Source organism: Boleophthalmus pectinirostris, unplaced genomic scaffold (assembly GCF_026225935.1).
Source record: "Boleophthalmus pectinirostris isolate CB_2022bp ecotype Guang Dong unplaced genomic scaffold, ASM2622593v1 HiC_scaffold_8, whole genome shotgun sequence".
Classification (NCBI taxonomy): domain Eukaryota; kingdom Metazoa; phylum Chordata; class Actinopteri; order Gobiiformes; family Gobiidae; genus Boleophthalmus; species Boleophthalmus pectinirostris.
Genome location: NW_026571515.1, coordinates 12,455,620 through 12,470,101, shown reverse-complemented (window position 1 = coordinate 12,470,101; position 14,482 = coordinate 12,455,620). Strand labels below are relative to the sequence as shown.

The 14,482-nt window shown below is 37.4% G+C and overlaps 1 protein-coding gene across 4 annotated transcripts in view; it reads left to right on the top strand.

Moving 5' to 3' along the window:
• The window catches only part of LOC129412364 (uncharacterized), a 35,256-nt gene that overhangs the window by 16,319 nt on the left and 4,455 nt on the right, over window positions 1–14,482 (top strand). Inside the window, exons 2-6 of one of the 4 annotated variants that reach the window (XM_055165958.1) lie at window positions 2,476–2,820; window positions 2,918–3,007; window positions 4,703–4,798; window positions 4,893–4,933; window positions 6,364–6,516. The exons of 1 other annotated variant lie outside the window; for it this stretch is intronic. In XM_055165958.1, the coding sequence (XP_055021933.1) occupies window positions 2,476–2,820; window positions 2,918–3,007; window positions 4,703–4,798; window positions 4,893–4,933; window positions 6,364–6,516 (725 nt within the window). Of the gene's footprint in view, window positions 1–2,475; window positions 2,821–2,917; window positions 3,122–4,702; window positions 4,799–4,892; window positions 4,934–6,363; window positions 6,517–14,482 lie in introns of all 4 variants that reach the window. 2 more of the 4 variants (XM_055165957.1, XM_055165959.1) reach the window with 2 other exon arrangements.

The following is a 14,482-nucleotide window of genomic DNA, read 5'->3' as shown; positions in this document are numbered from 1 at the left end:
TTTCATTATTATTCCACTTTGTTTTTCTGGAGGGAGATGTATTGCAGTGCCTGAAATGTTCCGCATTATGGCATTAAACAGAACTATCTAGCATTCATTCAATTTAAAGTGTTTTATTGCTAAATGTTACTCGAAAAACTTGCATTGCTGGGGTCACCTCCCCACAGAATTGACCTGTAACTTGACTTTGTGGTGTCACCTGCTTATCTCCATGGACACAGGCTGGTTTAATGACATACTGTGGAACATCCCAGCAAAGCAACGACTAGCAAGTGGCTGACCCTCCACCAAAAAAAAAAAAGTTTCATGATGCACTTTTAAAAGACCTACATTTATATTACAGAATTGACTCTTGTGAGCTTTTAGTCATGAGTTGAGTTTTGTTTCAGTCACTAGCCCCAAATCAACAGCTTTACTTACTTCATTACTCTTAAAAAACTTGCTTTTATTTTTGAATATTTTCATTTTACCTTTAAGTGTTGATGAGATTGTCACACAAAGTCTCTCATATCTGCTGGTGCACTGAGGAATGAAACGATTTGATGAGGCTAAATCAAAAGCTGTAACTTAAAATGCAAATGCAGGCCTGAAATTACCAAAATGATTTTAGTCAAGTGTGCAGTACCCTGAAGCGCTTCCTGTATTTACTGTACATGACATCACAAAGTGGAACGGAAGTGTTTTCCCTTTGTCAGAAGAACTTTAAAACAGGGGTTGAATGTTAAACATACTCACAGTCAATAAAAATTTTACTATATTCAGTCCAGTCGGTGTGTCTTGGGTTTGTACCTTACCCACTTTTACATTTTTTACTAAGGGCAACGTTCTGTCTAGATTTTAATTTTAACCCTCGTAGAGCACATGTACTGCTGCTTTTTATTTTTTTTATAACCCAGTGAAGCGCTCTTCTTCTTTTTCTTTTCTTCAATCTGACCACACGTCTTTGATTAAGCGATCTGAGTTACAGTACAATGTATGTCTGTAAGAAATTGGTTTTGAGGAGAAGAGACGGATACTGATTCTGAAAATTGTATTGAAATGCAGAATATAATGTTTTCACAGTTTTGTTCTTTCCTGAATATAACTTATGGGTGTATTTCTGAACAGTGCTGTATGGACTGCCTGGTTCATCAGAGCAGAGGGTGACCGTGAGGTGGCTGAAGAGGAAAATCACAGTTGCATGTCATTTAATGGGTGGACACAAAGTCTTCTGTAAAAATAACTGTGACAAGAAAAAAACTTTTGGTCACTTCAGAAAATGAGCAATGTAAAGGAAGATACTGCATTAAATATGAGTACAAAGATTTATTGAATGGTATCATTGTACGTGAACATCACCAATGTGACAGTGCGACTCCGGACAATACCAGTGTGTTGTGAATAGAATTTACATGATAGTGGAAACCAGAATTTAGAATTAAGTCAAAAAAGTACGTATCTTAAATCAATTCTAAAACATTTTCAAAAGCAACAAAAGCAGTTTTATAACATTTTTTCTAACATATCATTTTTTTTCAGATGCAGCTTTAAATCCAACTTATACTCTTAAACCAGAACCTAATGTGACTGTGAAACCCACCACTATATGGACCTGACTGTACAAACAGGTGACCAGACTTCACTCATGTCTGTGACTACAACACAACATAGTTTTCTCCGAAGCCACAGTTCAATCACTCTTCCGATCACCTGATCATGAGCAGCAGAGAAAACCATCAGGTACTGTGGAGATTCAGGTGGGGTGTACTTGTGTTATTGATCTTAGCTCCGTTGTGGTTCCCTATATGTGGATCTTTTGTGATCTGACATTACATCACGTGATCATGGGGTTTTCGAGACACAGGTTTCACAAGAAGAGATGAGACATGAGATTGGGTTNGCAGGCCTGAAATTACCAAAATGATTTTAGTGAAGTGTGCAGTACCCTGAAGCGCTTCCTGTATTTACTGTGCATGACATCACAAAGTGGAATGAAGTGTTTTCCCTTTGTCAGAAGAACTTTAAATATGCAGGGGTTGTGTGTTAAACATCTCAGAATGAAACAAAACTCAATTGTTACTATATTCAGTCCAGTCGGTGTGTCTTGGGTTTGTACCTTACCCACTTTTACATTTTTACTAAGGGCAACGTTCTGTCTAGATTTTAATTTTAACCCTCGTAGAGCACATGTACTGCTGCTTTTTATTTTTTTTATAACCCAGTGAAGCGCTCTTCTTCTTCTTCTTTTCTTCATCTGACAACTCTGTGTGTGTTTGTGATGAGGAAACGACGTTATAACATAAATTAAAATAGTGCAGTCAAGCGTCTTTGATTAAGCGATCTGAGTTACAGTACAATGTATGTCTGTAAGAAATTGGTTTTGAGGAGAAGAGACGGATACTGATTCTGAAAATTGTATTGAAATGCAGAATATAATGTTTTCACAGTTTTGTTCTTTCCTGAATTATGAACTTAATGGGTGTATTTTCTGAACAGTGCTGTATGGACTGCCTGGTTTCATCAGAGCAGAGGGTGACCGTGAGGTGGCTGAAGGAGGAAACATCACAGTTGGATGTCCATTTAAATTGGATGGACACACAAAGCTCTTCTGTAAAAATAACTGTGACGAAGAAAAAAACATTTTGGTCAAGACTTCAGAAAATGAGCAATGTAAAGGAAGATACTGCATTAAATATGAGTACAAAGGTTTATTGAATGGTTATATCATGTACGTGAACATCACCAATGTGACCAGTGCCGACTCCGGACAATACCAGTGTGTTGTGAATAGAAACTACATGATAGATGGAAAACATGAATTTACAATTAACGTCAAAAATAGTACGTATCTTATAATCAATTCTAAACATTTTCAAAAGCAACAAAAGCAGTTTTATAACATTTTCCTTCTAACGTTATCTTTTTAAATTTTTTTCAGATGCAGCTTTAAATCCAACTTATACTCTTAAACCAGAACCTAATGTGACTGTGAAACCCACCACTGATATGGACCTGACTGTACAAACAGGTGACCAGACTTCACGCATGTCTGTGACTACAACACAACATAGTTTATCTCCGAAGCCACAGTCCAATCACTCTTCTGCATCACCTGATCATGAGCAGCAGACAAAACCATCAGGTACTGTGGAGATATGCAGGTGGAGGCTGTACTTGTGTTATTGATCTTAGCTCCGTCTGTGGTTCCCTCATATGTGGATCTTTTGTGATCTGACATTACATCACGTGAGTCATGGGGGTTTTCAAGACACAGGTTTCACAAGAAGAGATGAGACATGAGATTGGGTTCACGAGAAAGAGATAAAGTCAGATTTTGTGAGAGTCAGTCCACAGTGTATTTGCCCTAATCGTTTTAATTATTGGCTTTCGGAACTACAGCTTCTCAAGAGATGGAACTTTGTATTTTTTGCTCAAGCCAAATGTGAAATCTTGTGGTAGTTTTGCCTTGCAAGATCATGTGGCACGAGTCTTTTGTGATATAATCTTACATCACTGTTCTCCAGTAGAATTTTCGGTAAAAAAAAAAAAGAAAGAAAGAAAATACAGCTTTACAAGAAAGTTTTTGTTTTTGTTCTAATCACCACCAGAAGATTTTACACTACCTGCTGTTCTGTAGTAGCCAGGCTGGTGCCACCTAGTGCCTCCGCTCAGAATACACTAGACCAGGGGTGTCAAGACCTTTAATTTGACCCTTGGCTGATTTTCTACTAAAATATTTCAACTATATTTTCTATTAAAATATTAGTAATTTTCTGCGCCACTGAGCATAGCAGCATCTCCAGCGTCTCTGTGTGTGGCCCCTCCCACCAGAGCAGCACAAATGAAGACTTGTCTCTTTCCAAACGCTCTTAAAGGACGATCGTTTTGACTGTTGGCCGTGACACCCTCATCAGCAAAATGTCCAAAATAAGAAAACTGGACGCCGAGTGCAGGATTTTCCCCCCAAAAATTGATGTATTCCTATTTGCCTACAAGTTAATGTTAAAACAATGTGTTGAAATTGCATTTTTCTTAAAGTTTCAGGTTGATCATAATATTATAATATTTTGTAAACGAAAGAGTTCATCGGTTAAAAAATATTTCTGTCATAGATTTGCGTTTCTCTACACAAATATTTGAACTTATTGTTATTTTTGAGTTTATATGCCATGAGTTTTCTGATCCGGCCCCTTTGGGATCAAAGTAGGTTGGATACGGCCCCCGGACCAAAATGAGTTTGACACCCCTGCACTAGACGGTTCGCAAAAACCCCGGAAGTGCATTACATATGTCACGACCAAATAGCAGCAATTGGTTAAATAAAAAAAAAGTACCTGCCTACCGTCGAGCGAACAAATTCCAACGCTGTGAGGTCAGGCGGTTTCTACGAAGTGACACCGGCTGATGAATCAGGCTAGTTCTGTAGTTCTGCACTGTGCTTTTTTGTAATTTCAACACCATTTTACCAGTTGAACATTTTTTTTTTTTTTTACTAAAATAAGTTAATTATCAGCACGTTTTCATGGCAAATTCAACTCGTGAACCAGTACGTAGAAAATACTCACTCCAAAACCTCCAGCTCGATCAACTCTTCAACGCAACTCCAACTCCCAAATGCATTTTTTATTTCGTGTTATTTTGGTTTTGTTTTATAAAAAATACAGAAAATGTTAAATATTGAAATCTACTGAAAAAAAAAAAAAAAGTTAACCTTCTTTGACAGGAGTATCACCGCTGTACGTGAGTCTGTCTCTCGTTGCTATACTAATCCTGTTACTAGCTGCTCTGCTGATATTCTACTGTAAGAAGAGATCCAAAGGTGAGATTGAGAAACTAAATTAGAATAATATAATAATAAAACACGGTGAACTGGATGTTACTAAAGCTTTCGATGCTTGTCTTGTTTTCCGCAGCATCTCCTGTGATAACTACGGAATATGGGTCAACTCCTGTGGTAAGTTCAAGCCACATCAGCCACATTACTGGGTCACAGGTAGAGATCTGGAGTTCTCATGAGCTGTTTTTAAGTTCAATATTGGTAGACAGAGACATGCACGTTCAAGAAAAGTTGCGTGTGCATGCTGGGGCCAAAAACGTTGACAAGAAAGTTGTGCAAAAGAAAGAGAAAGTGAGAGATCCGCACTGCAGTTCTTTGAAGCTCCCAAATTTTTGTTGTTTGTTTCGGGTCGAGTCCTTCTCTTTCTTCTTTTGCACTATTTTTAAGTTCATCAATCATTGCCAGACTCATTCTGGGCATTGTTACAGTCAAATCAAGTTCATAACAATTGCTTGCTTACATTAGCACGCCTTTAGCTGATGTCTTTTCAGAGGTAAATCCTTGTGCTGACCGTAGACAGAGTAATAACGCCAAATCCAGATGCACCTGACTGACTTTGTTTCATATCATACTTTATTTTAAGTTCACGATGAAATGTCAAATCAAATGTACTTTAAGTGCTTATGTCAGGTTAGACTACTCATTTTTCTTTTTTTCTTTTTTTTTTTTACAAAAACACAAATCGTTATAGTTACGATTGATAAGCAAAAACAATCACACTTGTTTTCCCATTTTGGATTTTTACTTTCTGGGTGGAAATCATTAGCCAGCTAGTGCCTCCGCTCAATTTCCTTTCTCTCCAGCGACGAAGTCAGGAATCAAACTTTACTAGACGGTTCGCAAAAACCCCAGAAGTGTGAGTTCGGGCACCAGCCAATCAGCGAAAAGCCACATGTTCAGTGCTGTCAACGATTCCCGGGATCGAGGATTTAAAGCCAGAACAAAGAGAATATTTGGCGAATTTCATCAAGGGGAAAGACGTTATTGTCCTTCTTTCTACGGGATTTGGGAAAAGCTTAATATACCAGTTAGCCCTGTTAGTGACACATTACGTATGTCACGACCAAATAGCAGCGATTGGTTAAATGATAAAAAGTACCTGCCTACCGTTGAGCGAACGAATCACTGCGATGTCAGACGGTTTCTACAAAGTCAAACTGGCTGATGAATCAGGCTAGGAAATCATGACATCACACTAGAGATGTTACGGCAAAACTCCACAAATGTTCACAGAAATTATTATCCAACAAATCCAAATATTAAAAAACATATTTCCATCACCTTCATGTTTCTATGGATCTGTCATTCCTCTGCATGGAACGGTTTCACAGTATGGCATTTAACAGCTCTATCTTACATTTATTGAATTACAAGTAGTTTTACAGCTAGAAAAGGAGACATTCTGACTGAGCAGGGTCACCTCTCCACAGATCTGACTTGTAACTTGGTCTGGTTTGGTCTCCATGAGGATGAAAGGTTTAATGCCATACTGTGAAACATTCCAGATGAAGCAATAACATCTTACACCAACCATGACTCTCCCTCAGACCCACAGAGTCTATGAGGAGATCCCAGACAACAGAGCTTCTCGTCCAGTGGAAATGTCCACAGTTTATGCTTCAGCCTCCTTCAGTGGACCACCTGAAGACCACACTTCAGATGTCTACAGTCTGGCCACAACCCCAGGAGACCAGCACCAAGTAAGAAAAATAAGCAGAACTTCACTTTATAACAAGGTTAATATAATATGCGTAAGATCTGTGTAGTGTGTGATGTGGTTGCTGTAATACACACATCAAGAATCTCGGACTTCCGGTCATTGCGCAGTGCATACTGGGAAGGATTTTCCGAAAAAGTGAGCATCAAACCGCCATGTTTGTTCTCCCAGTGGGATGTGTCTATTGACAAAGTCAGCTTTTTCCAGTCTTTTGAACCATATCACTTTTGTTTCTAATTCTGATAATGTCATATTTTAGTTATGGGATTCGGACATCATTAATTGTGTGGTTGTTGGATCCTAACAGCGGAAAACGGCTCGAGAAATTTGTTTGCAAACTCCATAGATGCAAAAGGAAATCAGATGTGTGTGACTGTAAATCTTTGTTAAAACTGTTTCAAACGGAATTGAAAAATAGTGAAAAGCGAAGGCGATAGGCAGTATTGATCCACAGGAAGGACAAAAAAGAAATCATCCTGGGTTTTGACATTTTGTATGTGGAGCGCCATCAAACAAAATCCCAATCCCTCACTCAACCTTGGTCACGAATTTAAAAAGTCAACACCAAAGCGAAAGGCACCAGCTGTTCACCAAGAAACACCTTCCACTGCAAAGAGACCAAGACATGATGTTGCTGTAAAACTACAAGAACAAGAAAGTGCGAGCTCGGCTTGTTTGTCTTCTGTACCTCTCGCTTAACAAACGGGATCCCGCTTTGATCCACATACAAAATGTTCGCTGCAAACTCGGGATGATTTAGGCAGTCAAAGGTTTCCTTTATCGTCCTTTCTGTGGATCAATCCTGCCCATCGCCTTTCACTATTTTTCAATTCCGTTGGGAAGGGAAACAGTTTGAACAGAGGTTTGCAGTCACACACATCTGATTCACTTTTGTATCTATGGAGTTCGCAAACAAATTTCTCGAGCCATTTTTCACTGTTACGATCCAACAACCACACAATTAACGATGTCCGAATCCCAAAACCAAAATATGACAATATCAGAACCAGAAACAAAAGTGATATCGTTCAAAAGACTTGAAAAGTTCAGCTTTGTCAATAGACGCATCCCACTGGGAAAACAAACATGGCGGTTTGATGCTCACTTTTTCGGAAAATCCTTCCCAGTATGCATTGCGCAATGACCGGAAGTCCGAGATTCTTCATGCGTCTATTGGACTGTTATTTATTTTTTTGCACTTATACATACAACATATAACAATAAAAAGGGCACATTAGATAAAAAGTAGGTGCAGGAAGAGGCAAAAAAAACCCCCAAAAGGGCTTATATTATGCTACTTCCTGATCTACGTTGTAATGTTCATCAAAAACATATCTGGAGTTGTGTTTTGTTTCATTCTCACATGTTTAACACACAAATCCTGCATATTTAGGCTGAGTTCTTCTCTCAAACAGAAATCGCCCTTTTCCACATTGTGATGTCACGTGGTAAAAAGTGCCCCACCGTGTTTTCAAACTTTATACACGTCATTTGGATCATTTCAGCCCTGGAATTGCCAATCTCTTCTGAACAAAAGGTAAAAAGTAGCTGTTCATGACATCACAAGGTGGAACAGAGCATTTTGAGCTTTGACAATAATAAACCAGGGTTACTCAAATATGCGTGAATGCAACAAAACACAACTCCAGTTATGTTTTGGAGGAGGTAACAGCGTTCTAACATGGTTTAAAGCTCACAAGAGTCAATTTTACATAACAGCCTAAACCTTATGAATGCATTAAATTGAACATAATAACCATGCATTAGTTAAAAAAAATAAAAATAAAAATGTAAAAGATGGAGCTGGGTGGAAAGTCTTAATTTACCATCAATCTACCAGGGAGAAGTTGCCAATACGATACAGACCTCGATACGGTGCACTTTCGATTCGATACGATATATTTCAAAATGATTTGATACATTTCAATAAAAAATGTATTCTAAATTATGGCTGTGGTACTAAAAGTCTTTGCTAAACCACTTCTTCTGCAAATTTTAAGCCAAATTAAGCCAAAAAGCCCATTTTAATCATCAAAATTGTGAAAATGTCAAATGCGTTGCACAATTGAGTTTCCTTCCTCTAAACAAGCAATAAAACTGTAGTGCTGTAACAAAATAATTTTGTAAAATACACACACACAAAAAAATACTCTTGGCGATATATCGATACAGCAACCCGATAGTGTATCATCACATTAAATAATACGATATTTCGATATTTTTGCACACCCTTACAATCTATCTATGGATATAATGTAGTATCACGTGAAGTTTGACATAACTTTAAAAAGACATTTGCATCCGGAATTACAGTATATAGTGTCTCCATGATTTCTGATGGGCGTGATCAAGGTGGATGCACTGTGTAACTTTTTGGTTGGGGGTCCGTCACCTGCTTGTTCCTATTGCTTGGCTTAGAATGTTACACAGTATGACATTAAACAAATCTATTTTACATATATTCAATCACAGGTGATTTCAATGCTCAAAAAAATACCTAGAAAACAGACATTCTGACTGTGAGCGGGGTCGCCTCTTCACAGATCTGACCTGTAAATTGGTCTGGTTTGGTCTCCATGAAGATAGAAAGGTTTAGACAAAACAATAACATCTCCATGAAGAAAAGTTTTGACAGACCCTCCACCAGAAAAGTTATGCAATTGACCTTTATCTAAACACTCTATTCATGAAAAAAACTAAAAAATAATTAAAACATGGCAGCTTCTAAATAAACCAATTATCAAAATTATTGGTAGGGTGGTTAGAATTAATGAAATTTCCATTAAGCAAGACTCTACAGCTTTTCTCACTCACTGTGACTAATACATCTCCAAGTGAAGCACTAAAAACGTTAATGTCATCTTCAAAAAAAAAAATAAAAAAATGTGTACATCTTTACTTAAGGAATTCATTTTTTCTACCAAATGCATGGAACATTTTTGCATCTACAACACCTTATTTTTACACAGAACATTAAAATATGAAAAATGTATATTACACACACTACATTTTCCTTATGCAAATGAAATAAATTGAAAGTTTAAATACTAAATGATTAGGTTCTCTGCATCCCCAAACCTCAATGTGCCTCTTTTCACTTTGTTATGTCATTTAGTGGTACCTTTAAATTTATTAGTGGTTAAGATGAATTCCCGTGAGATGAGCCATTTTCCAACACATGCTTGTTTTGTAGACAGACATTGGGTCTTGGCTTACTCTGACTTAAGAAGAATTTTAGATTACTTGCAACTTTCACTTACCAGAAAACCAAAGTTAAACAAAAAAGGCATAAGATCTCATTCTTTATTATATGGATGAGTTTTTAAACAAATGATTTGGACATGCAGGGGAAGGTGACTCATAGTTTGAAAGTAGTCATGCTTCTATAACAGGAAAGAGGAGCCACTCATTCTCTTCAACAAGCATCCGGTTTACTGGGGAAGTGTGTTGCCAAAAAATTGTGCAAGTGACTAAATAGAAAATGCCAAATACCTGTCTTCTCTTAGAACTTCATGTAGGGATATGAAGCTTACTGTAGACTGTTGGTTTGGTTACTAGCATTTAGTAAGGACGTAACAATATCCAAGTCTCATGATACGATATCATCACCGTATGAACCTCACGGTACAATATTTATTGCGACATCGTGGGAAAGCTCACGATATGGTGGGGAGGCTCACGATTAGGAATGTAACGATATCCAAATCTCTCAGTATGATATTTTCACGATATATATATATCTCATGGTATGATATTTATTGTGATATTTTGTGGAGGTTAAACAGCTAAAACTGTTAATATGCCACTTCTTTTTCGTAAAATGCCTTGACAAGATTTAATCCAGAGAACTAAGACTTAAAAGTGCTTAAAACTGTTAATTCTTCTTGTAGTCTTCTTCTTGTCTTCTTGTAGCAAAGGATCATGGTCTATGTAGTTCCCTCTGTCTTTTTTTTTTAAATCTATTGCTGCACCATAACTCTTAATTTAAGCAAAGAGACTTGTATTCAATATATTGTGACGGTCCATGATATTACTGTGTGAACTTTGACGATACGATATCACGATATTTCAGTTATTGTTACATCCCTAGATAACATATTTAATCCAATTTTCACAAGAGAGGGAACATATATGCTTAAATACTTATTTAAAGGTGCACTATGCAACTTTTTCATCAATCTTCCACAGTATGACATTTAAAAAAAAACACAAAAAACAGGCATTCTGACTGATCAGGGTCGCCTCTCCACAGACCTGACCTGCAACTTGGACCCCTGTTACACTGAAACGAATCCACGTATCACTGTATCACTGTATTGGAAATGATCTGCATCCACACACGTTGTTTCTGTGTCCGCAATCCTACCTTATCCACACAACTTTGAGCATATTTGTTTACGTTTTACAGAAACAAAACTTAAAACCGCATGACTAATTTGCATATACTGACCGCTCAAAAAACAGCTCACTATTGTGCGCTCATGTGGTTCAGCTTCTGTCGGAGTAAAGGACACGACTCAGTGAAATATGAATGTTTTTTTCTGTGACAGAGGGGTGTTCTGCTGATGGTGAGTCTTTTCTGTGCTTCTATCAAGTTGAAGATGGTTCATGTGAAACTTTTCAGAGATTATACGTCTGCAGGTCGTACACACAGACCGTATTTATGAATATATTCTAGCCTCTTAGCGTTTTGTTGGCACATAGACCTATGGTGCCAGATCAGATCCATACTCAGATGAATTCGTGGGAGCTGACGGCACCAGATCGTTCCATCTCTGAAGCCGTTTTATATCGGATTAGTGTGGACGAACACTGCATCTGCAACGAAAATGACTCAAATACGTACTAGTGTGGACGGGGCCTTGGTCTGGTTTGTTCTCCATGAGGACAGTGAAACAATCCAAACAAAGCACAACATATCTCCATGGAGAAAAGCATTTGACGGACCCTCCACCAGAAAAGTTACAGAGTGCACCTTAGTGTTTTCATTTATTAGTATTAGTGTAATCAGAAATGTTGTGTAATTTAGACAAGTGTTGGTCATTGTTAACATTATGGCTGGAAGAATTTACCTCTGTGTGTATGTTGTATCTGCTGCCCAACTATGTCCAACTAGGAATTCAAATTATAAACCAAAATAAAAAAAAATAAAAACTAGGCAAGATTTTTATTAAACTCTTAGATGTAATTACATTGACTATGTTTTTGTAAAGCTGTCATATGCACCTCAGATTTACAATAATTAATCAGCTCCAAAACACTTCAACTCTTTCGACTGAACTGTTTCGAGCCAACCAGGCAAACACGGCGCGATCTCCTTCTAAGCCCCTTCCCAAAGTGGGTCTGGAGCTGTATCCTGTCTCCTCGATTTCAGCTCACTGTGACTGACAGGTGGATTAACCAATCAGAGTAATGCAAAAATAAACATGGTTTAAAAAAGCAAGAAGAAATAACACAGAGAACTGAGAAACAGCAAAGGATTTCTGCAGAATCACCAATTGAAGTGCTAAACTTGTATTGATTTTAGGTAAAAGAAGTTATATATTTTGTTCTGAGAATTTTCTAGAGATGTCTTCTGCATTTTAGAGACACATGATACAAAAAAGAAATAAAAAATAACAGAGAACTGAGAAACAGCAAAGGATTTCTGCAGTCACCAACTGAAGCACTAAACTCGTGTTTATTTTAAGTAAAAGAAGTTATATATTTTGTTCTGAGAATGTTCTAGCAATGTCTTCTGCATTTGAGAGACACATGATACAAATACGCAGCTGTGGTTGGACTGAGGTTTTACACCCTCTATGGCCCTTCTGCATTCAAACTGAAAGAAAGAGACTAGCTGATTGAAGAACCATTATGCACCATTACCAAGTGTTTTGAAAAACTCATTCTAACCCACATCAGAGCTGCTGTCCCTGCTCATGCTGATCAACATGCATTTTCATTTGCTTATACAACTCAACACAACATACAGTGGTCACATCATTCTACCTCCTCACCACATGAACTGGTCTATAAACTCCACTAATACACTACACTACGAACTACACTAAACTAAATTAAACTGAACTAATGCTAGGATAAATAACTAGGTCAGGAGTCTCCAACGTTTTTCCTCTGGTGAGCTACCCTTACAAAATGAAAATGCCAGAGAGCTACTGATTTAGAAAAAATTAAAGACATTTAAAGAGTAAATATAAGAGCCTTAGATCAAGTACAGTTGCCTATAAAACATTTACACAACTGTTATATTTATTAGTGTACAAAGACAGGCATCAGATACATTTACAGTGTTAACATGCATTTAATCAAATCAAATTTTAGCTTTCAGAGCAATACATATGATTCAGAAAGTGGTAGTGGTAGCTACAGGTTGGAGACCCCTGAACTAGGCTCAGCTATTTTGTATAATCACTTCTATAGTTCATTTTTGTATCGAGGTCATTTGAAGATAAGACCTCTGATCACAGCTGGGAGACATAGATACATGTCAAGACAAATGCAGGATATTCCAATCTATGTAACTAAATAGGACAAGAATTACTGATAGGAATGATGTCATGATTTGTTAGCCAGATAACACCCCGGATGGAGTCTGATTGGAATGTGCAATGTGCCAAGACGCCTGGCTGGTCCATGCACCAACCAAGAGGTGCTAAGTCTAAACCACAATATCCCCCCACTATAGTTTGCGTATAAAAGTCATTGTATAGGTGTAAACATTGAGTCTCTGCATGGGAATGTCGGCACAGACTCCTTGTGCAAGTATGACTTTCTAATATTGGAATAAGTAAATTATGTGGACTTTATTTCTGTTTCAAGTGTATTTTTATCTAACCAGAAATTAACAGGAAAGGAAAAGGTTGTTTTCCTCAACACTAACTATAAAAACAACAACAACAACAACAAAAACAAAACACCAAACTAAACTAAACTGACTTGAAAGAAGTTCATTTTTCAACATTATATCCAAATTAAAGTTATTTTTAACAGACCAGTGTTTTGTTTACACCTACCATAGACACAAGAACTCAAGGAAACAGAATAGAAACTGGGAGTCATGCTAACTTCGCATGATGCAGTATCCATATTCTCAAAAACACCAACAGACGTCACATTACATGTTGTAGAGAACTGTCTAAGGAAAGACAGAACCCTGAAAAAACAGACAAAACTAAACAAAAAAACAAAACAAAAAATAAATAAATAAATAAATAAAAAAACAGTGGAGGACATGACAGTGGCTATGGTTCAACATACTCTCAATACAAGGACAGGATTTACTGCCAGAAGGAGGCAGTAATAGCCAGGCTGGTGCCATCTAGTGCCTCTGCTCAATTTCATTTCTCTCCAGCAACTAGGTCAGGAATCAGAATACACTAGACCAGGGGTGTCAAACAAATTTTGGTCCGGGGGCCGTATCCAACCTACTTTGATCCCAAAGGGGCCGGATCAGAAAACTCATGGCATATATACCCAAAAATAGCAATAAGTTCAAATATTTGTGCAGAGAAACACAAATCTATTACAGAAATATTTTTTAATTGATGAACTCTTTCTTTTACAAAATATTCTAATATCATGAACAACCTGAAACTTTAAGAAAAATGCAATTTCAACACAATATTTTAACAATAACTTGTATGCAAATAGGAATAAGTCAATTTTTCTTGGAAAATCCTGCAATTGGCGTCCACTTTTCTCATTTTTGACATTTTGCTGATGAGGGTGTCAAGGTCAACAGTCAAAACGATCGTCCTTTAAGAGCGTTTGGAAAGAGACAAGTCTTCATTTGTGCTGCTCTGGTGGGAGGGGTCACGCACAGAGACGCTGGAGACGCTGCTACGCTAAGCAACGCGAAAATTACTAATATTTTAATAGAAAATATAATTAAAATATTTTTGTAGAAAATCAGCCGAGGGCCAGATTAAAGGTCTTGGAGGGCCGGA